The sequence below is a fragment of the Adiantum capillus-veneris genome, chromosome 4, assembly GCF_014529385.1.
Source record: "Adiantum capillus-veneris isolate H3 chromosome 4, ASM1452938v2, whole genome shotgun sequence".
Lineage (NCBI taxonomy): Eukaryota > Viridiplantae > Streptophyta > Polypodiopsida > Polypodiales > Pteridaceae > Adiantum > Adiantum capillus-veneris.
The window spans coordinates 10,416,132-10,441,970 of record NC_140934.1 but is presented as its reverse complement, the minus strand read 5'-3'; the positions used below and the strand labels follow the sequence as shown (position 1 = coordinate 10,441,970).

Below are 25,839 nucleotides of genomic sequence, written 5' to 3'. Positions count from 1 at the left end.
ATATAGCGTGGGGAGCTAATTGGAAGCTATTCCATACGGGACGGCTATTTGATGCGGAAAACAATGTTGTGTGTCACACAGCCTTTGAAAAGAAAGGTTTTGACATAGTGCCATTGTCCACCATTTTCGGGCCACCGCGGCATAGATACCACCTTGTAGGGTGTTGAGTATTACTTTTGCTGGCCAAAGCTCAAAAGGGATGTGGATGAGTTTGTTTGCAGTTGCTTAGTATGCCAAAAGGTCAAGTTTGACAGGCATAAGACACAAGGACTTCTACAACCTTTACCCATATCCTCCCGCCCCAGGGAAAGCATTGCTATGGATTTCATTTTTTTATCTTCCCAAGACCCAAAGTGGACATTATGAGATTTAGACAACCATTGACAGATTTAGCAAGCAAGCCCATTTTATTCCGATAAAGATGACAGTTAAGCCCGATCATTTGGCAAAACTATTAGTCCCACAGAATTTTCCGATTACATGGCATGTCATAGTCCAGTGCTTCGGATAGAGATCCTTGGTTTACTAGTTTGTTTTGGAGGGAAATCTAGGAGAACATTGGCACACGGTTGCAGTTCTCATCCTCATTCCACCCGCAGACAAATAGGCAATTTCAGATAGCAATTTTAGTGGTTTTGGATTTGTTGAAGTCTTATATTTCGGATTAAAAGACTCAGTGGGAGAAGTATTTCCCATTGGTGGAGTTTGCCTACAACAACACAGTTTATTCATCGACGGGGAAGGCGCCGTTTGAGGTAGTCGAGAGTGCTAAGAAGGTCCCACCATTTCTGCGCATCAAAGACAAGATTTTTGAAGCGAAGAAAAAGCAAGAATAGCAGATTTTTGAGAAAGTCTAGATTACACGGAGGGCCATCCAGCAGTTCAGAGAAGGAGAGCTCGTCCTTTTCTGACAGTGACCAGATAAGCAAGAAGACCAAGGAGTTCAAGAAAGGGAGTTAGGACGTCAGGTTTGAGACATTGTTAGGCCACCAAGACACCCATCGAGCCCTTGAGTTCGTACAATAGTTTGACGTCGCCTTCTCTAAAAGTCGATTCACCAAACCCTCCAAGGTATGAAGGGCGGCATCTTACTTGAAAGGAACTGCATAGACATGGGGATCTATTATGTTGTTACACACAGAAACGCCTGCGAGGTGGTTAAAATTCAAGAAAATTTTCATGTCAACTTGGATATCAGATGAATATGAAAGAGATGTCATCATGGCTTGGCATCACTTGAGAATGACTAAGAAAGATACATTGGATGACTACTGCCATAGGTTTAAGGATATTGATTTGCCAGAGAAACCACATTGAGCGTATTTGCCAAAATAGATTCGAGACTATTGTCTGAACCAGAAGTATGACTCCATTCAGAGACTCATGGGACATCATAAGCAACGATTTGGAACGCATGCCGATTCATTGACCTATTCTATGGACAGCATAGTATCCACCTCAACAGTGCAAGAATCTGCCAGTGAAAAGAACGAATCAGGGAGCCGGATGACAGTTCATCACAAGATTCTGCAAAAAAATCACAACGTAGCACATCCGAAGGTTCCGACAAACCAAGGGAACCAGATACAAGCTCATTAGAGGATTCCGAAGTAAGGGGATCAGATGATAGTGCGTCTCAGGGGGTTCCGATGATTGAAACTCGCGTGCCAATGGACACGGGAAGCTAGCAAAGCTACCCATAGGTCCCAGAGCACAAGGAAAGAAAGAAAAAGGGAATCAACTGGTAGATCCAAGAATACCCCAAACCCAGGATAAGATTTTTGAAACGGATCAGTATACGAGAGATTTGAACACTGCTTTTGCCAAGGTTAGCAAGGCTCTTGAGAAGTTTCAAGCTTGGCATAAGAAGGCAACTGATTGAAGTTGCCAAATACTTGGAAGATTCACAATGGATTTCATGCAAGTCTCTTGAAACCTTTCAAGGGTGAGGTGTCAGTTGAGCCTGAGGAGCAACTTGAAGTAGAAGGGAGTGAGGAGTTCTCGTTACGCAACAGATACTGGCTCACAAGGAAAGAAAAGAGAAAGGTAAAGTGAACGGCGGTTCTTAGTCAAGAACTACCCGACATTGAATGCGAAGTGGATGGAGGAGGAGGACCTAGCAAATACTCCTCAAATATTTGAACTTTACCTTGAGACTTCGGTCTAGTTTTGACTATTCCGAGAGATCCTGGAGATCAGCAGGGTTGAATCTGGCGTAGACAGGATTGCACAAGAGGGGGGTCACGCCGCTCCTTTGTCACAGGTTACCGAGATGGAATAATGACACTAATTTTCCTTTGGATCTCAGGGATACTGATGGACTGACAGTATTCTGCTGTATGACTTTATGAAAGAAGTACTTCGACATGGGAATTCCTGAAAATGAATCTGATTTGTGTGTGCTCACTCATGTCATTGTGTTGAGTACAGGTTTGAAAGATGAAATAACTCCACCATTTCGGCCTTGAGATTCTATGGACATGATCGCAATAAGAACTAGTTAATTCGACATCTGTGAGATCACGTGTGGATCTAGATGCGATTGCTAAATACGTTGCGAAAAATCATGGTCTTAGATCTTGATGATTCTATGTGATAAGTACCGCCGCACTAGACGACACAAATCCAGCAGTTGCACAAAGACGACAGTCAATGAACTGGTTTATGGCTTATGTCTGATTTTGTAGGCGTAATCGAGGGCGATTACAATTCTTTCAAGAGAAGGATATGAGTGATGACGTGGCATGACCATCTAAACAAATGGCCAAGTGGACAAGAGAAACTGAATGGACTAACTTGAAGAACTTATGAAGCACCAGCCGTGGGGCCCGAAACCCTAAAAGACAGAAGCCTGAACCCTGAAAGGGATTTCCGTAAAATGCACTGACATGCTGACGTGGCAGATGGTATGGATGCTGATGTGGCAAGGTCGTACGGAATTTTCGTGATTTGCGTTGTAGGTGCCACGTGGCAGGCTGTGCAGATTTTCGCAATGGAATTTCCGCGATTTGCCTTGCTTATGCCACGTGCAGGCTGTACGAATTTTTGCAAATCACGTTGGCTGCTTTTGGGAATCTCCAGCCCTAGCTTTTGGGGCCAAAGATTTTGGGTGAAAGTGCTTTTGAACTGATTGCTTTTGGGGCTCTGCTTTTGGGCATCCCATGTACTGTTTTTAAGAGCACTTGCAGCCTCACTTTGCAGGGCAGTTGGACGTAGAGTCTGAGAGCAGAGGTCCCTCGGGAGTTATACTTTGCAATGATTAATGATAAACAAACACCGAAAGGGACGCCAACTTTGGGGCCAAGACCTCAAGGCACGGAACTACGCGGGGCCTTGTCGTCTCTCTCTCTCTCTCTCTCTCTCTCTCTCTCTCTCTCTCTCTCTCTCTCTCTCTCTCTCTCTCTCTCTCTCTCTCTCTCTCTCTCTCTCTCTCTCTCTCTCTCTCTCTCTCTCTCTCTCTCTATATATATATATATATATATATATTAAGTTCATTGATTTTGAAGTTTCTGTTCGCGTGTTGCTATTGATTTCTCGCTTGCAGTGTCCAAGCTTGTTACAACATATGGTATACCGTTGGAGGTACAAACTTCAAGGATTACTCTCAAAATAATGTGACTGCTATTGGGGTGGAGATCCACAAGAAAGGTTCGACTACAGTTTTATACCTTTTCTTCTGGATCACAACGATTTCATGGAGCAACAAGGAGCAACTCACAATTGCCTTATCTTAGAGAAGTAACTCTCAAAAGCGATCACTAAAAACAAGAAGAATGTTTATAGCAACATCAACACAAGCCAAGGGTAGATAATTTAAAGTAGCTGCTCACCGCAAAGATCACTATGAACAAGATATACCCAGACCAAGCATATTGATTTACAATATCACTTTGTTCATGAGAAGAGCCTAGATGGTACTATTCGACTTGTGTATTATTCTACATTAGGTACCCTGCTAATATCAATATCACTTTGTTCATGAGAAGAGTCTAGATGGTATTATTCGACTTGTGTATTATTCTACGTTAGATAACCCTGCTAATATCTTCACCAAACCTCTATTACAACCACCTCCCTTGAATTGATTCCCCGTTTAGGAGCTGAGAGGGGGTATTTCAACTTGTATCCAATGGTTGCTCCAGTATCTCCTAGGAGCAGATTAGGGAGTAAGGGTTGTTTTCTGGTTGTGCCCAGCCATAATTGAGTAGATGTACCTTTTTTGGCAATCTCAGGAGCTATATATGTGCCTACCCGGTAGGCAGCAAGACCCCTCTTCCTAGGGTTTCTCGAGATCACATTTTCGTTTCTCTATTGCTTCTCCCGTGTCCTCTGGGGTTGACTTGAAACTCTGCCAATAAGCACAACTAAGCCTAGTAGTATTTTTTCAATCATGTGTCATTTACTATAAGGACGCCTCCATTTTTTGGATCGTGGGCCATGAGGGTGTGAGTCGAAGTATGAGTGTCACGTGACACATCCCAACCCTATGTGTCCATGGACAAGCTACACCATAGCAGGGTTTCCGTCAAGTCCAGTCAAGTTAGATTAGAAGTGATCTGGCACTTTTGTGAGTCTATTCGTAGACCGTGCATGCCCAGTCACTCAGTGTAGATGCATATCCTCTGGTTGCACCTTGCATAAGCATAAGCATTTCATCAGATTCCATCAAAGTCAGTTTGGGGATTTTTCAGATGACTTTATCCCATTTTTCCCTATTTTTGACATTTTTCACTTATTTATTAAGTGACTTTTGTTGGGTACTGAGTAGGGCAAATTGGGTAAGTTAATATATAAGCAAACCCAAGTTAGCACAAATTGGCAGATGAGCAAAGGCACAGCAGGCTTCCCCAAGCAATACGTGTCCAACCCTCTCTCAGCAAGACCCTCTCCAACCTTGGCCAGGCCACACTCCATCTGCCAGCATTTTATCCACCGCTTGCAACCTCCCCCATCTGGCGTTTCCTCATCAAGCCAACATCGCCAGCAAAGCAGTGAACCTAGCGTTTTATCCCTAATCATCACCAGCGTTTTCTTTCAGCCTTAAAGCATCAGCAAAAACCAGGCAATTCCAGCCATGACATCAGCCCGAACAGTCACAGTTTCAGCCACGAAGCCGCCGTCGTCATCACCGTCGTCGTCATCGGCATAGTCCAATAGCATCAGTCCATTGCATTTGCATTGTACACTTTCGTGCAATCAAGTAGACCACTCTCGCCGACGAGAGTGGGGCCTTCGGAGGAGGGTTTTACAACCTCTTGGTGTCGTAACTTTTCTCTCTCCTTCTCTCAGTCTCATTCACTTGCACGCACAAGATCCACTCACTTTGTTCGTGATCACAGCACTCTCTATAAGACGGATAGCTCTCTCTTTCCCTAAGAACTAATAGCAACCTTGAGCAGTAAAGATCACTAATCTTGAGAAAATACAACATTCATTCCGTTGCACCTTACAATGAGTTGTCCCTATATAGGGTTTTACGTCTCCACACATCAGGATGGGCGCCCCATTTATGTCCGGCCAAGTGTGAACATGGCCCTAGGATGTCCAACCAAGTGTGAACATGGCTCTATGGCTAGGGAGGTTAAGAAGTCTTGTAAATAGGACCCTAGGCTCAATTGTGAGTTATCTTGTGTCATCACCACACTTGGACTCTAGGCCCTCGAGAGTTGTACCTGCACACTTGTATTAGTGTTGGCTTGGTGGTATGAGACACCAACCGTTGTGGTAGAGGATAGCCCGTAAAGTAGTATCTGTTGAAACCGGCCCGTAGGGCGGCGGGCGTTTGCTTTCACACATTATTCTTTACTTTAGACACACACACAGAGCACTTTGCAAAGGAGACATGTGACGGCAATTAACACTTAATCACACACACGGCTCGGAAGCTAGAATATTCGGACCAGACGCCGACAACCTGTAGGCCCCAAAATTGGCGCCCCTTTCGGTATTTCTTTATTCTTTAGGAGGGTAAAGTACAAAGAAGAGTCCTGGGAATCCTTTGACTGTATCCCACTAGATACCGCCTGTTTTGGCCAAATTTCGGCAACATAACAACCCCTAAACTTGCATGAAACCAATTCCCATGCTGGAACTCGCTCTGATTCCTGCCCAAAAACAGTAAATTCAGCACGTTGTATTTACTGGTTTTTGCCCTGTTTTCAGCCCCAAACAGTCCCCTAACTGTCCTCTGCCAGTGGGGCACGATTCCCAAAGGTTCCGGCGTCCATATGGCTGAAAAACAGTAAAATTACAGTGCATACACAGCGCTGATTTTGCACCTGTATGGTGAGGTCATGACCCTCACCAGTGCCTGCTTTGGAGTAGCAGCTAGCTACCCCTGTTCCTGCTCAAGGAGGCTCTTGCCTCAGCACAAAAGCATGAACCCACACAGCTGTACATCAGTCAAATGAGGAGCCCTCTTGAGGGGCATCACATAACTGCACGTAGGGGGGAGAGAGAGCAGTGTGTAGTGTGCAGGGCATCACTCCCAGCACCACATTGTACATGAGAGGGAAAGGAAGCACTCCATAGCTCTTAACCTGTGACAAAGTGCAAATGAAGGCCTCTCCCAGCTTAAAAATCAGCGCCCAATTTTTTGTAGGAGGAAAGTTCATGAAAATGTGACACTTGGCGCATTTATAAGCATTTTCCCGTTTCGAGTTCGCCACTTAAAAATATCCTGTCCGGTTGCCCAATTGACTTCGCGGCAGAGTTATAAAATGTTCCCCTAGTCATACCGAAGGTAACGACGCGAACACATTTCACGGCCCAAAATAGCAGTTCCCTAAATTTTAGGAGATGCTTCCGTTGGGCTCCCACTGGTCTTCTTACCATCTATCCTCATTGGGACCGCATCCAAAAGTGCAATGTGGCCCAACTGTCGGATACTTTTTGTTGGTAGTCCCACCTTGACTTTACGCCTTAATTGAGTTCACTTCCTAGTATCCACCAACTTGCTAGGTGCGACGGGGGGACCTATATGATCTTGCTCTGAGCCTAGACATCCTCTTACCATACGAATTCCAGTGCCGACCACTACCCATCTGCGGGTGAAACTACCGTTCACATTGGCCATGCAATGTCCAACCGTTTGCTACTTGAAGAAAACAAAACCCCTTGGAAAGAAACCAACAACTAAAGTTAGCAGTTGCCACGTCCTCGTGGCATAGTTAACAGTTGCCACGTCCCCGTGACATACCCCCCTCTTGAAATCGCAAACGTCCTCGATTGCATACCATAAATACACGCCACTGATGATCTTGTGCTATCAACACTCTTCTATCATCACATGTATCCACAAGAAAGGTCATAACATATAGATACAAATGACTTAATGAGGCCTTCATACTTTTGTCATTTCCATCTATTACACTAAATTCATATGTACATTTGGTGTACTAGGCTCTAGCTCTATCATTAGCTCTCCTTTGCGCACGTTGGGTTGGGGCATAAGTAGGTTGTAACCCAAAGGCTTCAAGGTAAAGCTGCAATACATTTGGTGACTCTGACAGTTCATGCTCTTCCATCCACTTTGCATCCATAGGCAGATAGTTCTTGAACTTCACCAAATAGAGTCTTGCAACTTGTCCTTTAACTTTTCTGTCCTTATGTGCCAAAACTTGCTCAGGTACCAAGATCTCATCAAGTTCCTCAACTTCTGGTTGATCCTCATCTGGCGTATCTTCTGGCACATCACCCACGAAGGGTCTTAATAGACTCACGTGAAACGCATTATGAATCTTCCATGCATCAGGTAATTTCAGCATGTAAGCGACATCGTTGATCTTGTCAAGCACTTGAAAAGGCCCATAGTAACGCATGCTGAGCTTAGGAAACATGCCTAGTGACACAAAGTCTGCCATGCATCATCATAAAACCATCTCTCAGGAGGTAGTGCTCGTGATGTTGCCTCTCTTGTAACTGTTCAAAGATCCTTGCAAAATCTTCATCAGCAGTATACTGTTCCTTCATGTCATCTAACTCATGATGATAAGGAATTGACACGGCTGAAATTTGTGGCTACGCATCAGCCACAACATTCTTCTTGCCTTCCACATGCATAATCTGGAAGTGGAACATGGAAAGAATGTTTGCCCATCGCATATGCTTTTCGGATAACTTTGACTGTGTCAAGAAGTATCACAAGGTCTGATGATCTGTCTGGACAACAAAATCAGCACCTAAGAGGTAGTGCTTCCAGGTAGAAAGCGCATGAATCACGGCCAAGAGCTCTTTCTCATAGACTTGCATAGTCCTCTCTGGCCCTTGCAAAATTCGGCTTTCATAAGCTACTACCCGTCCGTCTTGCATTAGCACTACTCCGATGCTACTGCCACACGCGTCACACTGGACCACAAATGACTTCCTGAGATCTGGCAAAACAATAACTCGATCTGAAGTCAACTTTTCCTTTAAGAGACTAAAAGCTGAAATCTCTTTTTGGGTCCATCTGAAAGTGACCTCTTTCTTTTGCAAAGCGTGAAGAGACGATGCTATCTCTGCAAAATTTCTGATAAACCTTCTATAGTAGGAACACAATCCCAAGAAGCTTCTGACATCGTCCACAGTCTTCAAGTTTGGCCATGTCTTGATAGCTTCGACCTTTGCGGGATCCATTCTAACACCATCCTTTGAGACTATGTGGCCCAGAAAGTGGATCTCTTCGAGGAAGAATTCACTTTTCTTAGGATTGACAAGTAACCTATGACTGCGCAACTCTTCAAACACAATGGTCAAGTGACGCTTATGCTCCTCTTCATTCTTCGAATACACTATCATGTCATCGAAGAACGTTCCAACAAACTGTTGATGCGAGCGGAAAATCCGGTCCATCATTCTGTTGAACGTGACAGGAGCATTTGTTAGCCCAAACGGCATCACTAGAAACTCATAAAGACCAAATGTCGTTCTAAACGCAGTCTTGTGCACATCCTCTGGTCTTATACGAATATGATGGTACCCACTCTTAAGGTCTATCCTGCTGAAAATTGCAGCACCCTCTAAACGATCGAGAATATCATCAATTCTAGGAATAGGGAACCTATTCTTGATGGTATTCAACACACGGTAATCAATACACATGCGCCATGAGCCATCCTTCTTCTGCACTAGAAGAAGAAGGAGCACTTGGGAGCAAGAGGGTGAAGAACTAGGCTGAATCAGCCCCTTCTCTAATAACTCCTCAACCTGGCCCATAATCTCTTTCTGCTGCGCCGCACTAACCCTGTAGGGAGGTCTATTTGGTGGGCTACACCCTGGCACCAAATCTATCCGATGGTCCTCAGGTCTCTCTGGCGGACGGTAATGAATCAGAAAAACAGTCACTAAACTTTTGCAAAAATGCTGACCTTTCTTTATCTAACACAGATAAATTTGACTGATCACTATCTGAGACATGACGTGCAAAAATCAAGTACACAGAAAGATGATTCTTTATTACGGAAGTGATAGCAGAAGCAGATACAATAGGGACTAACTCTCCTTTAAGCTTTACATCCAAGATGTGAGTTTTGCCCCTATGTTGTACAGTGATCTTTTTGTTGTAGGCATCCAAGACTCCATGCACTCGGAACATCCACGGGATCCCCAAAAGACGTCACAACCTTCCAGCGGCATGATGTAAAACTCTTCGTTGTCCACATACGCCTGAATATGCAGACGCAGTTTTCCAATGATGGGAGTAACACACTCTGAGTGGCCAGGACATGCCAGCCCTGCCTCTGCTGTGTACCCCATCTCTTCAGCTCTGATGCCCAACATCATAGCTAACTTTGGTGAGATAAAGTTGGCTTTGGCACCTGGATCAAAGAAGATGAGTGTCGTCCGATCCCTAACTTTACCCCATGCCCTGCATAACTCATTGGCATCTGTGTTGGGCCTGTCACCCACCATGTCTGGCACTAAACCTGCCGTGGGTTTTGGCTTCTTGCCTTTCTGGTCTTCTTTATCCTCTGAGTTAGCTGGCCTTTTCCTTTGTGGACAATTGATAGAAAAGTGACCAAGGTGCTCGCATATAAAGCATTTGTTCTCAACCATTAGGACCTTCTTTTCCTCGAGCGACTTGCGCACAAAAGGCTTCCTTTTCTGTTTCTTTGCCTGTGCTCCAGAAGTCCCAGCTGAATCCTTGTCTTTGGTGGCCTTTTCTAACCCCTCTGACGAATCAGGAGCCCTTTCCACAAAGGGCTTCTTCGCTGAATTTTTCTTTTGCTGCCCTCCTTTGTCACTGCTCGGAAATTCATTGTCCTCTCCTTTCAACAAGGCAAGACCAGTGTTCGCAACTTCCATAAGCTGAGTAAGGGTAGCCACTCTGTTCTTTGTACAGTAATCGCGAAGCCCTTTAGGCAGCCCACAACAGTACTTCTCTATCTGCTCTGTCAATGGCACAAATCTGTAGGAGGTCACTGAGAGTAACGCTTTACAAAACCTCCTATTGTACTCCAGCAAGCTCTTGCACGAAGCTGAGTAAGCTGGTGCCAATCTGTCATGACGTCGGCTTCAAATTCATTTGGCATTTGCTTGCAGTAAACCCAAGTGGCGGGTGCCTGTCCTTGCATTAACAATGTCGTCCACCATGTAAGCGCATTGGCCTTTAAGAAAGTGGCAGCTTTCCTGACTTTCGAGGCCTCTGTAAAATTCCCTCCCGCATAAGCTGTATCAAACTGTTGAAGGAAAGTGAGGGTCTTTGTCTTATCCTCGAAACCACTTAAGGTACTGAACTTTATTGCTGCACCACCTTCTTTGTAAGCCTTCGGCTTCTCTAGTGCCCCCAAGTTGTCATAAGGGATGGTCTGCAACATGGGCACTCTAGTAGGCATGATCGGCACGTCTTGGCCACTCACATTTTGCGTCAGAGGTGCGATATCTGGCTGCTGTCCAGAAAAACCAGCCATGCCAAAGTCCGATACTACCATACATGGGGTTTGGCATGATGCCTTGCATACCCCCGAACACTGTTCTTGGCATGTATGGCTTGACTTCCAGGCGCATAACCAGCCATACTTTGGAACACTAATCCACCCCCGAAATACCCAGGATGTACTGTGGGTGGTGGACAAACTGAGTGCATTGCTTGGTATCCAGCTCCCTGTCGATTCAAGACAGCATGCTGGCTCTAAAAGGTGGCGGGCTGAATTGGCATAACCTGTGGAATAGGCGTTCTAGCCACATGATCAAGCAAGGGAGGAACCTGCTTTGGAGCCCCGACTCCGCAACATGCGAGTGTTTCCTTTCCTCCTGCGCCACATGAAGTACCTGGGCTTGAGCATCAACAAGCTCCGTACCCGGCGTAGGTTGCCTATTTTGCTGTTACACTGGTGGCGGTGCAAGAATTCCATAAACCTCAGATTCTGCACCAGCTACGAAAAGACATTCACCGCGGCAACTAACTGAGTCTTGAACGCATCATCCTCAAGTTGCCCAGTCATAAAGCCCTGTACTACTAGAGGGGCATTCACGTTGAGAGGAGGTACAGACTGATGTGGCCGTGAGCTCTCACCAATCTCAAAAACCATAGGAATCTCCTGCCTGTCCTTTGAAGAGGAACCCTCTTCCATAATTCCCTTCCCCTTGTCGGTCATAGTGTAATCCCCGTGTTCCTACACTCTGTGTCTTTACTCTAAACAATCCAGGCTCACTCTTTAAGAAAAAAGTGATTGATATCCCGGCAATGGAACCATGAAACCGGCCCGTAGGGCGGTAGGCGTTAGCTTTCACCCGAAAATCTTTACTTTAGACACACACACACACAGCACTTTGCAAAGGAGACCTGTGACGGGAATTAACACTTAATCACACACACGGCTCCGAAGCTAGAATGCTCCGACCAGACACCGACAACCTGTAGGCCCCAATATTGGCGCCCCTTTCGGTATTCCTTTATTCTTTAGGAGGGTACAGTACAAAGAAGAGTCATGGGAATCCTTTGACTGTATCCCACTAGATACCGCTTGTTTTGGCCAAACTTCGGCAGCATAACAGTCCCTAAACTTGCGCGAAACCAATTCCCTTGCTGGAACTCGTTTCTATTGGCGTATACCCTCTGATTCCTACCCAAAAACAGTAAATTTAGCACGCTGTATTTACTGGTTTTTGCCCTGTTTTCAGCCCCAAACAGTCCTAACTGTCCTCTGCCAGTGGGGCACGATTCCCAAAGGTTCTGGCGTCCGTATGGCTGAAAACAGTAAAATTACGGCGCATACACAGCGCTGATTTTGCACCTGTATGGTGAGGTTATGACCCTCACCAGTGCCTGCTTTGGAGTAGCAGCTAGCTACCCCTGTTCTTGCTCAAGGAGGCTCTTGCCTCAACACAAAAGCATGAACCCACACAGCTGTACATCAATCAAATGAGGAGCCCTCTTGTGGGGCATCACATAACTGCACGTAGGGGGGAGAGAGAGCAATGTGTAGTGTGCAGGGCATCACTCCTAGCACCACACTGTACATGAGAGGGAAAGGAAGCACTCCATAGCTCTTAACCTGTGACAAATTGCAAATGAAGGCCTCTCCCAGCTTAAAAATCAGCGCCCAATTTTCTGTAGGAGGAAAGTTCATGAAAATGTGACACTTGGCACGTTTATAAGCATTTTCCCATTTCGGGTTCGCTGCTTAAAAATATCATGTCCGGTTGCCTAGTTGACTTCGCGGCAGAGTTGTAAAATGTTCCCCTAGTCATACCGGAGGTAATGACGTGAACACATTTCACGGCCCAAAATAGCAGTTCCCTAATTTTTAGGAGATGCTTCCGTTGGGCTACCATTGGTCTTCTTACCATCTATCCTCATTGGGACCGCATCCAAAAGTGCAATGTGGCCCAACTTTCAAATACTTTTTGTTGGTAGTCCCACCTTGACTTTACGCCTTAATTGAGTTCACTTCCTAGTATCCACCAACTTGCTAATTGCGACGGGGGGACCTATATGATCTTGCTCTGAGCCTAGACATCCTCTTATCATACGAATTCCAGTGCCGACCACTACCCATCTGCGGGTGAAACTACCGTTCACATTGGCCATGCAATATATATACCTAGATGAATCCAGGATAAGGCCAGAATCACCCTTGAAGGAAAGTGCAAGGTATAGACCCATGGTAGTCATCCACAAGACGATATAACCATCAGCTCCATCATGCATAGTATTGACTAAATACCACGACATCCCCACTAACGGTCGGCCATGCAAATTTGCAATGTCCGACCGTTTGCTACTTGAAGAGGAGGGTCTCAAAAATAAAACAAAACCCCTTGGAAAGAAACCAACAACTAAAGTTAGCAGTTGCCACGTCCTCGTGACATAGTTAACAGTTGCCACGTCCACGTGACATCTGCATAGGAAGCACCTCTTATAATGGGTTTTAAACTTAGTAATAATTAACATTCTAGCAGTATTATTAAAAGTCGTGGGCTGCCATCTGGCTATTTACTTGCTCCACTTAGACTTTCGCACCTATATAGGAGACCCTAGGGATCACATCGCCAGACATCCAATAGCTGCAGTACCATTACCAGTAGCACAAGCACCCACTAGCGTTTTCCTATCCACATTAGCCTATGCGTTTTTAGCATCCTCTTGCAAATGAGCCTCGTCGAGTTTGCAAACACCCCTAGAGTTTAGCATTTTCAGCCCTTAGCCTCACAGATCCAAGCATCTGCCGCTAGACCCCATCAACATCTCACCATCTAGATCCATTGTATCAGCATTTGTGCAATCTAAAGCATATACCTCTCTAGCAACAGAGTGGGGCCCTTGGAGGGGGGTTAGGGACCCCATCCGGTGTTAAGTCTTCTTTCTCTCTCTATCACTAACAGAACCTTCACTCATAGTCTCTCTCTCTCTCTCTCTCTCTCTCTCTCTCTCTCTCTCTCTCTCTCTCTCTCTCTCTCTCTCTCTCTCTCTCATACAAAGGCATGGAGGGTAGGGAAGAAGACACAAGGCAATGGGGAGACTTCAAAAGGGAGAGCGTTAATCATCCGTTTCCCATCCATGGAGGCAAAGAAGGACTTCTTGAAGAAGCGCCCTACACTAAAGAAAACGGACATATTTCTTGAAGATGACCTCACTCTCACACAGCTTGCGTATATGAGAGAGGTAATGCCAGAGATTCAAGCGGCAAGGGAGAAGGGAAAGACTGCCTTCTACAGAAATGGCCGGGTGGTGATTGTAGAGCGGCGCTCCACATGACGGTGCGAGACCTATGGGACCACACTCAAAGTTGCCACCTGGAATTGTAATGGATCTATGCACCTTGATGTGGGTGCTTTTGAGGATAGTTTTACGGGAAGAGACATCGTCTTCTACTCTGAGACACATGAGGCCCCAAGGCAATCTATGCCTCACATTAGTGGATATAGATGGGAGACAACCTGGAGACAGGAGACACGATCAAAGCACAGAGGGCGGGGCTCAGGAGCAGTGGCAGTGTTATTCAGGGAGGAATTGCAGCCATTGATACATATAGCTTGCAGGGATGAGCAAGCTAGGTACATGTGGGTGAGATTGAGAGCAGAGACAGGCAGATATCTTTACATTGCTATTTGCTACTTTCCCCCGAGTACATCAGTTTATGCACCACCTAGAGGACATTCCCCCTTCTCTATTCTGGATGATGACATATGGGAGTTCTCTAGAGATGGTGACATCATCATTCTAGGGGATTTCAATGCTAGGACTGCCCATCATCAGAAAGTATTTTATGATACTTCAGAGGAGATGCTGACAGAGTTGGATGTTGCAGAGACGGGCCTATCCAGACTATCACAGGATGGAGAACACACTGAGTATGGACGACACTTGATAGACATGGGGACTGCACATGGATTGGCCATCTTGAATGGCTCACAGAGATTTCCCGCTGCCGGGGGTTTTACATGCTTTCCACACAGACATGGAGCCAGCATAGTGGATTATTTCATGGCACAGCCGAGCCTCATCTCTAGTATCCAGGACCTCACGGTTGGACCCAGACCTGTTGGTGTGGCAGTGGATCATGCTCTTGTGTCGCTGACCATTTCTTTTCAGTTTAGTGTAGCACACAGGCTGCGGACAGCAGCCCCTACTCGCTACACCTTTACGCGGGAGACGGACTGTGTATACATAGATGGGATCTACAGACGCCTGTGCACAGAGGAGCCAGGGCGACCTCTGGAGGAGCTTACTACTATACTGACACAGACACTACATGATGCAGTAGCAGAGGCATACCCACATACCCAGCCTGAGTAGAGACGCCGCTCGGGGAGCATGCCCCAGAACAGCTGGTATGATGACGAATGCCGGGACACTAGAGTTAGACTTCAGAGGGAGGTGCTTTTGGGGGACATCACTCACAGGCAGTCAAAGATGGACTTCCAACGCCTAGTGCGGCGGAAGAAGAGGGCATTTTTGGCTCGCCTAGAGCAGGATCTATACTAGCTATTCTTGAGTCCGAACTCACGTGAGGCATGGAGGGCATAGTAATAGGGAATGGCCATTTTCGAGTCCCCGTTCCCATCCTAATTTCCCGTTCCGAATCCGCGTTCCGTGTTTCAAACGTGAGTATCCGAAACAAGGAATGGCATTTCATGCATGTTGCCGTTCCCCGTTCCGCGTTCTGATTTCCCGTTCCGGGTAACTATGATGGAGGGGACGCAAACATTGAGAGAGATGGTGATAGAGGTGCACAACTGGCAGGGACATGGATTCCACTATTGTTATATGCTGATGATATTGTGTTGATCTCAGACTCTCCGGAGGGGATGCAAACGTCACTTGGATGCTTTGCATAGGTTTGCCCAGGAAAGTGGTTTGTCCGTCAACCTTGGTAAAACCAAGGTCATGGGATTTAATACCACCCCACACTGGATTAGGAGGTCAGCACTCGCCTTCACATACAGCCAAGAGAAGGTGGAGTATACAGATGCTTACACTTACCTTGGAGTGGGCCAGCATTGGGTAGATTGGAAAGGATGTGTTCACAGGTTCAATTTCAGGAGCCTCGGACGAAGCTCTGGCTCTTTGACACTTTGGTGGCTTCTGCATTGCTTTATGGAGCTGAGATTTGGGACCTTCACTGGATCATCACGGGAGGACAGGCCGCAGTAATGGATGGGGGGACATGGAGAAGCCTCTGGTCTCTATGATCTCGCGGCTCATTAGAGCCAAGGCTTCAGTACCACGTGCTATTGTACGAGCAGAGCTAGCTGCCCCCCCACTAGTGGTTGAGGCGCTCACCAGATCTGTCTCCTTCATACACCGCATGTGGGAACTTCCCAAAGACAGATATGCCCGCCTTGCACTTGAGCCCTCTCAACAGTTAGCCATGCAGGGAGATACAGTATCCTGGTATGGGGAGATGACATCATGGTTTCAGGCGCATGGGTTCAACATAGACAGATTGCCTCCCTTCCAATACTCATTGGATGCGCCCTCTCTGACTTTACCACAGTCCGAGATCACCAGGCTCATCCGCCAAGACTTGACTCAGATAGACACCAAGAGGACATGGATACAGCCAGCACAGGAGCTGGGCACGAAGATGGCTTTCTATAGAGAGCATCTCCTCCAGCTTACGAAGGATGGTTTTGTGACGAGGCCTAGATACATGGACACCCACTGTCTCATGGGATACGATGTGCTATTGGCCAGATACGCGCATCTTCACACGAGCTACGGATCGAGACTGGGAGATAGAGCGGAGTGCCCCCCGTGTGACATTGAGCCTGAGACAGAGTTGCACTACACATGGACAAATATGCACGCCTTGCACTTGAGTCCTCTCGACAGTTAGCCATGCAGGGAGATCCAGCATGCTGGTACGGGGAGATGACATCATGGTTTCAGGCGCATGGGTTCAGCATAGACAGATTGCCCCCCTTCCAGTACTCAATGGATGCGCCCTCTCTGACTCTTACACACTCCGAGATCACCAGGCTCATTCGCCACGACTTGACTCAACTAGACACCTAGAGGACATGGATACAGCTTGCATAGGAGCTAGGCACGAAGATGGCTTTCTACACAGAGTATCTCCTCCAGCTTACGGAGGATGGTTTTGTGACGAGGCCCAGATACATGGACACCCACTTGTCTCATGGGATACGATGTGCTATTGGCCAGATACGCACATCTTCACACCATCTGCGGATCGAGACTGGGACATACAACGGAGTACCAACAGAGGCTAGGACATGCCCCCTGTGTGACATAGAGCCTAAGACAGAGTTGCACTAAACATGCCACTGCCCCGTCTACTACGAGATACGAGGCCGCTTCCATTGCTTGTTCAGAGAGAGCTTAGGACCATTCTCTAGAGTCATGCGGTACGAGGATCAGAGATGCCTGGGTTTGTTTCTGCTCGAGCTGCGCAGACACAGAGAGAGCCTGATGAGAGGAGAGGCTAGCCAGTCTCAGAGATAGATCACAGACTTCTTTAGAGCTGCCACTGGACACTCAGAGGAGTTACTACCACAGCAGAGCCCGTTGCTTTACACCAGAGGCATACTGACCGACCGAGCGACTGAGCTGGGGAGATCCAGACGCCCACGAATACGGAGGACTACACAGCATCGACGGAGGTTGCATCAGAGCATTCAGGTCACTTTGGCTCGACATGCACGACGCCCGGTCAGACTACTGACCATGGAGGAGATTGATGAGATCCGTCAGCGACCGATGCTCGATCTCCTGTGATCTAGCAACCCCACCTAGCTCTTTAGCTGCTTAGTCCATACCTAGCAGTTTAGGATTCCATAGTATTTTATTTTGTCATCTTGCTACTCTGACTTTGTATCAGATCCACCACATTGTGACTTTCTGGTCTCATAGGTCACTTTGGCCTTTTGTAGACGTTAATATAACATTTCATTCACACATCTCTCTCTCTCTCTCTCTCTCTCTCTCTCTCTCTCTCTCTCTCTCTCTCTCTCTCTCTCTCTCTCTCTCTCTCTCTCTCTCTCTCTCTCTCTCTCTCTCTCTCTCTCTCTCTCTCTCTCTCTCTCTCTCTGAGCAACCCCCCGTTCCCCACCCCCACCCCCCGATCCATGCCCACACACGTGCTTTTTTCACCGCTGAGATGGTGAGGAAGGCCATTGACAGGATGAGGATTGGGAGAGCATATGATCATGATGGCTTAGTGGCTGAGCATTTCACGCATGCCAGAGATTTACTAGCAGAGCTTCTAGCAGTTATGTTTAACCGTGCCATGTGTGAGGGCTTGCCTGATACTTGCAGCCTATCTACTATTGTACCTATCTTAAAGTCGGGAGACCCTATGGAGCCTGGGAATTATGGCACTATCATGATTGGACACACATTGGCACGGTTGTACGCATCTATTCTTGAGTAGCAACTGAGTAGATGGGCAGAGAGAAAGGGGATACGCACAGCCGGGCAGGCAGCTTTCAGGAGGGATTTTTCTACTCTTAACCATACCTTGACACTCAGAGCCATCATTGACGAGGGCAGATCGCGTGGCAGACGTGGGATGGGAACCATTGAATGGCAAGTTGGATGGACGTTATAAAACAGAGTGAGTTTTGTTATCTGTGTAGTCCCTTTGAGTTCATGTTTTGGGGTGAATTGCAGCATGATATTTCATATGATTGTAGGTGAAGCCTACGAGAAAGATATCAATTTGCATCCAAGGGTTCGTGTCGAGCTTGTGGCAGTAGACATTCCAAATGAGGCTGATATGCTAAGCATCGTGATGCGTATAAACAAGTAAGACATTTTAGGAAATATAGCTTCAAGTGTTGTCTTCGTAACAAAATATATTTTTCATTCTATTTTTCTTAATCCAATGTAGATTGAATGAGACGAGAGCTAGATTGATGCGCAGATAACAGCAGATGGAAGTACCCACAGAGCTCATTTGGGGGGTCATGGCATTACACAGGTCAGTAGTGGGGCATGTACGCACCCCAGAGGGTCTATCCACACAGGATTACTCCACTATTAGGGTGAAGCAGGGCTGCCCGCTCTCTCCTACCCTTTGGTATGTATGTGGATAAGGTTTCTGACTACATTGAGAGAGATGGTGATAGAGGTGCACAACTGGCAAGGACATGGATTCCACTATTGTTATATGCTGATGATATTGTGTTGATCGACTCTCCGGAGGGGATGCAACGTCACTTGGATGCTTTGCATAGGTTTGCCCAGGAAAGTGGTTTGTCCGTTAACCTTGGTAAAACCAAGGTCATGGTATTTAATACCACCCCACAGTGAATCAGGAGGTGAGCGCTCGCATTCACATACGGCCAGGAGACGGTGGAGTATACAGATGCTTACACTTACCTTGGAGTGGTTTTTAGTGGGCTAGCATTTTCATTGAGGAGGGCAGCAGAGACTAGATTGACCAGAACCCATGCAGCATTGGGTAGATTGGGAAGGATGGGAACCTTCACTGGATCATCATGGGAGGACAGGCCGTAGTGATGGATGGGGAGAAACCTCTGGTCTTTATGATCTCGCGACTCATTAGAGCCAAGGCTTCACTACCACGTGCTATTGTACAAGCAGAGCTAGCTGCCCCCCCACTAGTGGTTGAGGCGCTCACCAGATCTGTCTCCTTCATACACCGCATGTGGGAACTTCCCAAAGACAGATATGCCCGCCTTGCACTTGAGCCCTCTCAACAGTTAGCCATGCAGGGAGATACAGTATCCTGGTATGGGGAGATGACATCATGGTTTCAGGCGCATGGGTTCAACATAGACAGATTGCCTCCCTTCCAATACTCATTGGATGCGCCCTCTCTGACTTTACCACAGTCCGAGATCACCAGGCTCATCCGCCAAGACTTGACTCAGATAGACACCAAGAGGACATGGATACAGCCAGCACAGGAGCTGGGCACGAAGATGGCTTTCTATAGAGAGCATCTCCTCCAGCTTACGAAGGATGGTTTTGTGACGAGGCCTAGATACATGGACACCCACTGTCTCATGGGATACGATGTGCTATTGGCCAGATACGCGCATCTTCACACGAGCTACGGATCGAGACTGGGAGATAGAGCGGAGTGCCCCCCGTGTGACATTGAGCCTGAGACAGAGTTGCACTACACATGCCACTGCCCCGTCTACTACGAGATACGAGGCCGCTTCCATTGCTTGTTCAGAGAGGGCTTTGGACCATTCTCTAGAGTCATGCGGTACGAGGATCAGAGATGCCTGGGTTTGTTTTTGCTCGAGCTGCGCAGACGCAGAGAGAGCTTGATGAGAGGAGAGGCTAGCCACTCTCAGAGACAGATCACAAACTTCTTTAGAGCTGCCACTGGACACCCGGAGGAGTTACTACCACAGCAGAGCTCGTCGCCTCACACCAGAGACACACTGATCGACCGAGCGACTGAGCTGGGGGATCCAGACGCCCACGACTGTGGAGGACTACACAGCATCGACGGAGGCTGCATCAGAGCATTCGGATCACTTTGGCTCGACATGCACGACGCCAGGTCAAACTACTGACCATGGAGGAGATTGATGAGATCCGCCAACGACCAATGCTGGATCTCTTGTGATCTAGCTATCCCAGCTAGCTACTTAGCTACTTAGTTCACACCTAGCAGTTTAGGATTCCATACTATTTTATTTTGTCATTTTGTCATTCTGTCATTTTGTCATCTTGTTACTCTAACTTTGTATCAGATCCACCACATTGTAACTTTCTGGTCTCATAGGTCACTTTGGCCTTTTGAAGACGTTAATATAACATTTCATTTTCATCTCTCATCCCTCTCATCTCTCTCTCTCTCTCACACATCTATTGCACATTTCTCTATTATGAAGTAAAAGGAATTCTCTTATAAAGCAAAAGGAACCTTGAGTACGCATTGTGCACTCATCTAGAGTTATCACCATAAATCACTTCCGCTGCACATTATATTTTCTGTCGCCCATTCTGATGAGTTGGGGGACTGTTGAGGTGAGTAGGAGACAATTTGGGGCCAAACAGTTTACGCCTAATAGAAGCGAACATATATCGCAAGGAGCGCAGATTTTGGGCCAATGCTCTCCTTATAACATGGTAAATCCCAATGCAATGTAAATTAGATGACAAAAGCAAACGTGGGCATGATTATGTGGCAAATGATGTGGCACTCCCATGCCTCCCATTCACTTGTGGGATTCAAGCGATGCAAGGAGGACCGGTGGTCGCAAACAGATCCTTCTTTATTGGGAATCTATGCATTCCTTTTTAGTGTATAGTAATAAGGAGCAGCAGAAGCAGCAGAAAAGCTAGGCCATGAGGAGAAGCGCTCGACAAAAATATGAGGCCAGAGTTAGAGATCTCTTGAAAAATCCATTCCTACTTTTGTGAGGCCCAAACTCATGTCAACAGCTGAATTTGAGCGCTATATTTACATTGCTTTTGATTAAGCAACGTTCTGCTTTACAAGGAACCCAAGCTTTGTAGCCGGAACTAATTTGGATACAATGTCTCCCTCTGTGTCCCCGTTTGATAGAGAGGCTTACTCACAACTAGTGAAATGCTTGTATATCTGGTACTGTTTTGTTCATGAAAGTAAGCAAATGCCACAAGGGGCACCACTATGGGGGCCAATACTATCCCAAGGCTTAAAAGAACCTATGCCTCTCTCGTGCAAAATGCTGGTACTACAAAATTCAAACCATCTTCCAAGTTCTTCACAAATCACTATTATGCCATCTGATGCCCATTCAAACATTCTACAAATCATTCCAGCTATGAGGCTATAAAATTCTGCAGAAGTCTCACCAAAGTGTGCGCTTCAGTTCATTGCTGAGATTCGTAGCCGGAGAAGCAAATATGCAGCAGGAGAATTGCAGGAACTCTTCCCTTCAGAAGGCTAATCTTTTGCATTTTTTCATCAAGTTTACAAAGAACAGTTTATTCTAGATCTGAACATGTATCAAGAGCAGATATTTTCATCAAGTTTACACAGAAGAGTTTATTCTCGATCTGAACATGCATCAAGAGGAGATATATCTACAGACTCTACCTTGGATCCTTGCGTATTAAAATTGTTTAAATTTAGAAGTGGAGCAGGGTCTCTTATCCTTGGTTTAATATGTGTTCGATCCATTTGCACAGATTAGAGACCAAAAGATGGGTTGGTCAGAAGATCAGCCGGTCCCCCCCATAAAGAGTCCTCTGTTACAATAGGAAAAGATTACAAGCACATAAACGGGAAACCTGGGTGTGATTCCACTCTTCCATTCTCATTGTGAATTTGAACAATACGAGAAAATTCTGTTGAATTTGATCAGCTTTTATTGGAGAGACCGACCTCTTGGGTCTGAGAGACTAAGCCATGGTCCGAGGAAGAGCTACAAACCGCTTCTTCTGTTTCTAACTCTTGTCTGAGAATTGGCCATGTCTGTGTTTGGCATTTCCGATTGTTGACAATTAAAAACACGTAAGAGCATTCATAAGGTTTCGTATGATTGCTGTCAATCCTTTTTCCTTACTGTGCCTGCTGCCATTAGCTCCATATCTGCAGTCTGGCTTCAACCCAAAACCTTTTTTGATCTTTTGAATCCCTTGTGCACATATATCCTTTGACTCATTCTCTATTCAAGGACAACCTCTAAGAAAGTAAAATATCGCAAGGTTTGGCAGGATGCAGCCCTAACAATCACAAGGTGCACCCTAAGAAAGGGGAGAAGTTAAATGCTTGAACAAGTTCACCATAGTTCTTAACAATCCCAAAAGCTGATGAGGATACCACTTTTGAAAAGGAGGGGAAAAGAATTAATATGGGAAAAAGCTGACATGGAATATTACACTTTTGAACGTGACAATGTCACAACATGTTCATAACCTTCAACATGTTTTGAAAATGCAACAAATACTAAAATCCAGAGCAAACTACATCTCTGCCTGATTAAGAACAAAAAAGACAAGTAGCCGAACCAAGCATAAACACACCTCTTCTCTCCCAATATAGCCCTGCTGTTTTAGATCATATAATCGAAACGAAACTGCACCAAATAGATTAAGCTTATTAGTGCATCCCACTGTCAGGGACAATGGTACTAAGCTAACTTGAATCATTACAGAACCCTGCTCATGAGCACCTCAAAATCAACCATAACAGTCAATCGACTCTAGGTACCAACACTACAATAAAGAGTTCGGTGTCTTACAATCGATCTTCTCCTCTAGAGAGGCACTGGGGTGAAAAACTGATAGTGACTTGACAAAATCTTCAAACTCCAAAGCACCGGTCTTCTTTGTGTCAAACAAGTCAAATACCTGTTGATGAACATTATACAAAAAGTTGGAACTATAACCCACAAAAAAACACCCCGTCTTCTTCGTGTCAAACAAGTGAATACCTGTTGATGAACATTATACAAAAAGTTGGAACTATAGCCCCAAAAAAAAACACCTACCATAGCAAAAGGAAAACTTGAAAGTGACAATACATAAGCAAGAAAAGAGCTTAAGGATAGTTACACTCAAGCACTTTTTATGTCCTCCAAGATCTTGCATGCAAATATGACCAGCTCACCCTACAGCCTGCATGACAGTTTTCAGACTTACCGCCTTTGTGTCTAGTCAGAGATGCAGTTGATTGTTGTGCCCGTCTCGCAAGACACTCTCTCTCTCTCTCTCTCTCTCTCTCTCTCTCTCTCTCTCTCTCAACAAGTCTTGCGTTCAACTCTCCTCGTCAGATAGATCTTTAAGGTCTTTGGGATAGTTTCCTATGACGTTAAAATTCTCTTCTTCTCGGGTGTGTGTGTGCTAATAAGAAGAGGAAAACAATATAACCTTTCTATCACCCAAATGTGGTAGATTGGTTATGCCATTTATCTCTTGAATAAGAGGTCTTGAGTTCAACTCTCCTCATTGGATAGATCTTTAAGGTCTCTTGGGATAGTTTTCTACGACGTTAAAATTCTCTTCTTCTCGGGTGTGTGTGTGGGTGTGCGCTAATAAGAAAGGAAAATGGTATAACCTTTCTATCACCCAAGTGTGGTAGATTGGTTATGCCATTTCCCTCTTGAATAACACGTCTCGAGTTCAACTCTCCTCGTCGGATAGTCATTAAGGTCTCTTGGGATAGTTCCTACGACGTTAAAATTCTCTTCTTCTTCTTCTTCTTCCTCTCTCTCTCTCTCTCTCTCTCTCTCTCTCTCTCTCTCTCTCTCTCTCTCTCTCTCTCTCTCTCTCTCTCTCTGTGTGTGTGTGTGTGTGTGTGTGTGTGTGTGTGTGTGTGTACACACAGAGGTGACCCATGCCGCCCGTTGGTTCTCTCTCCAGATTATCCCTCCTGAGTCCTCTATCTACAGTGCTGATTTTTTCGATTTAAACTTCATTCTCTCTCCCTGGACAGCGTAACCGCGAAACGTTTCACCCTGAAACATGGCGTTTCACTACGAAACGTTTCAATTTAAAATTAGAGCACAGTAAAACGTAAGGCCGAAACATGAGTTTAGCAACTTTGAAACTAAAACTATGGTAATTGTTGTTAGTGAAACGGCTCGTGTTTCACTTGGTGAGTGAAACGTTTCAAACGTTTCCCGAAACGTTTCACCTCCCTCGACCTGTCGAAACGTGTTTCATGGTGACGCTGCTCCCCCAATAGATCCTTCCTTTAGACACTACTGATTTTCTCTCAAAATTCTGCCTAATTTTCTCTCTGAAACAAAGCTTTTTCTCTCTCCAAATAGCATTTTTCGGTTTCAAAACAGAAAAAGCAAAAATTCATGCCTTTTGAAAGTTTGCAACGACAAAATTTGGGAAAGGTAAAGGGGACGGGGGCAACGGTGGGTTTCTTTGCGCAAACACTCTCTCTCTCTCTCTCTCTCTCTCTCTCTCTCTCTGTGCGCAGCCGTTTTTTGACCTAGTAGGCAACAGTTCACTCTTTTGATCATAACTTCTTCATCCAAACTCCGATTTGGATGATCTATAGCTTTTCTTGGACTTGAAAAAGTTGTTGCTTTACTTTCCATCTTCTTCTCTTCTTTTAAATCAATGCCTTGTATGTATGCAAATGACTTTGATAGTTGTCTTTGTCTATAGTTGCATCAAGCTTTATCAAGGACTTTCGAGCATTTTGACATTCTTCATCAAACCACCTTTTGCGTGATCTATCTTTGTTGATACCATGGAGATGCTTTATAGCAAAGCATTGCACAAGAACAAATAACTTTCTTGAAAGCTTCTCATTTAGTTTCCAATGGTGCGTCATATTCAAGCTTTGTCATCCATAACTTTTGCTCAATCATTTCAATGTACATTGGTGTCCATTTGAAATCCATTCATAATGATAATTTCTCTTCCCTTTGGATGAGGTTATCATGCTTAATTGCTTCTACACATGAAAAGTCAATACATACGGTCCGATGATCAGATTCCGGGGTCCATTGGCCAAACACAAAACTCTTTATGCGATACATGATGGCTTCGAAAAGTAGCATATAGTCAATCACACTATCCTCATTATGTTTCCTGCATGTAAATCCATTGGTTTCACTCCACAAAGATACACCATTGGCAATGAGCATACCCTTGCTATTACACATGTGTAAAAGTAACTTTCCATAGTGATCCAGCTCTTTTTCATCCATAGAAGTATGATGATACAAGTGACCTTTCTCCAACTCCCTTGAAATGTATGGCATATCAAATTGTTGAGTATCATGTTGCAATGTTTTTGTGTGAGCATTCATATTCCCAAATACAATAACATCACCTTCGCCTTTGAAATAAGCAATGCAAAAAATGATTGATTTCTATCCATGCAAATATAAAAGGGGGAATCATGATGAGGATTGTAGCAACCGGCTACAAAAATGGGTGCTCTTTTTGGTGTTATAATTTTCAGCTATACATAATGTTTGCAGTGGTCATCTTTCACAATTGATACAAAA

General features: G+C 45.5%; 1 protein-coding gene across 3 annotated transcripts in view; it reads right to left on the bottom strand.

The window, feature by feature from the left end:
- The window catches only part of LOC147458694 (calcineurin B-like protein 3), an 88,092-nt gene that overhangs the window by 5,825 nt on the left and 56,428 nt on the right, over positions 1 to 25,839 (bottom strand). For all 3 annotated transcript variants that reach the window (XR_015187791.1, XM_086510134.1, XM_086510133.1), the window contains exons 5-6: positions 23,107 to 23,215; positions 22,889 to 22,941 (exon numbers count right to left, since the gene is read on the bottom strand). Coding sequence is in view for 2 of the 3 variants with exons in the window: in XM_086510134.1 (XP_086366260.1) it covers positions 22,889 to 22,941; positions 23,107 to 23,215 (162 nt within the window). In the remaining variant the exon portion in view is untranslated. The remainder of the gene's footprint in view (positions 1 to 22,888; positions 22,942 to 23,106; positions 23,216 to 25,839) is intronic.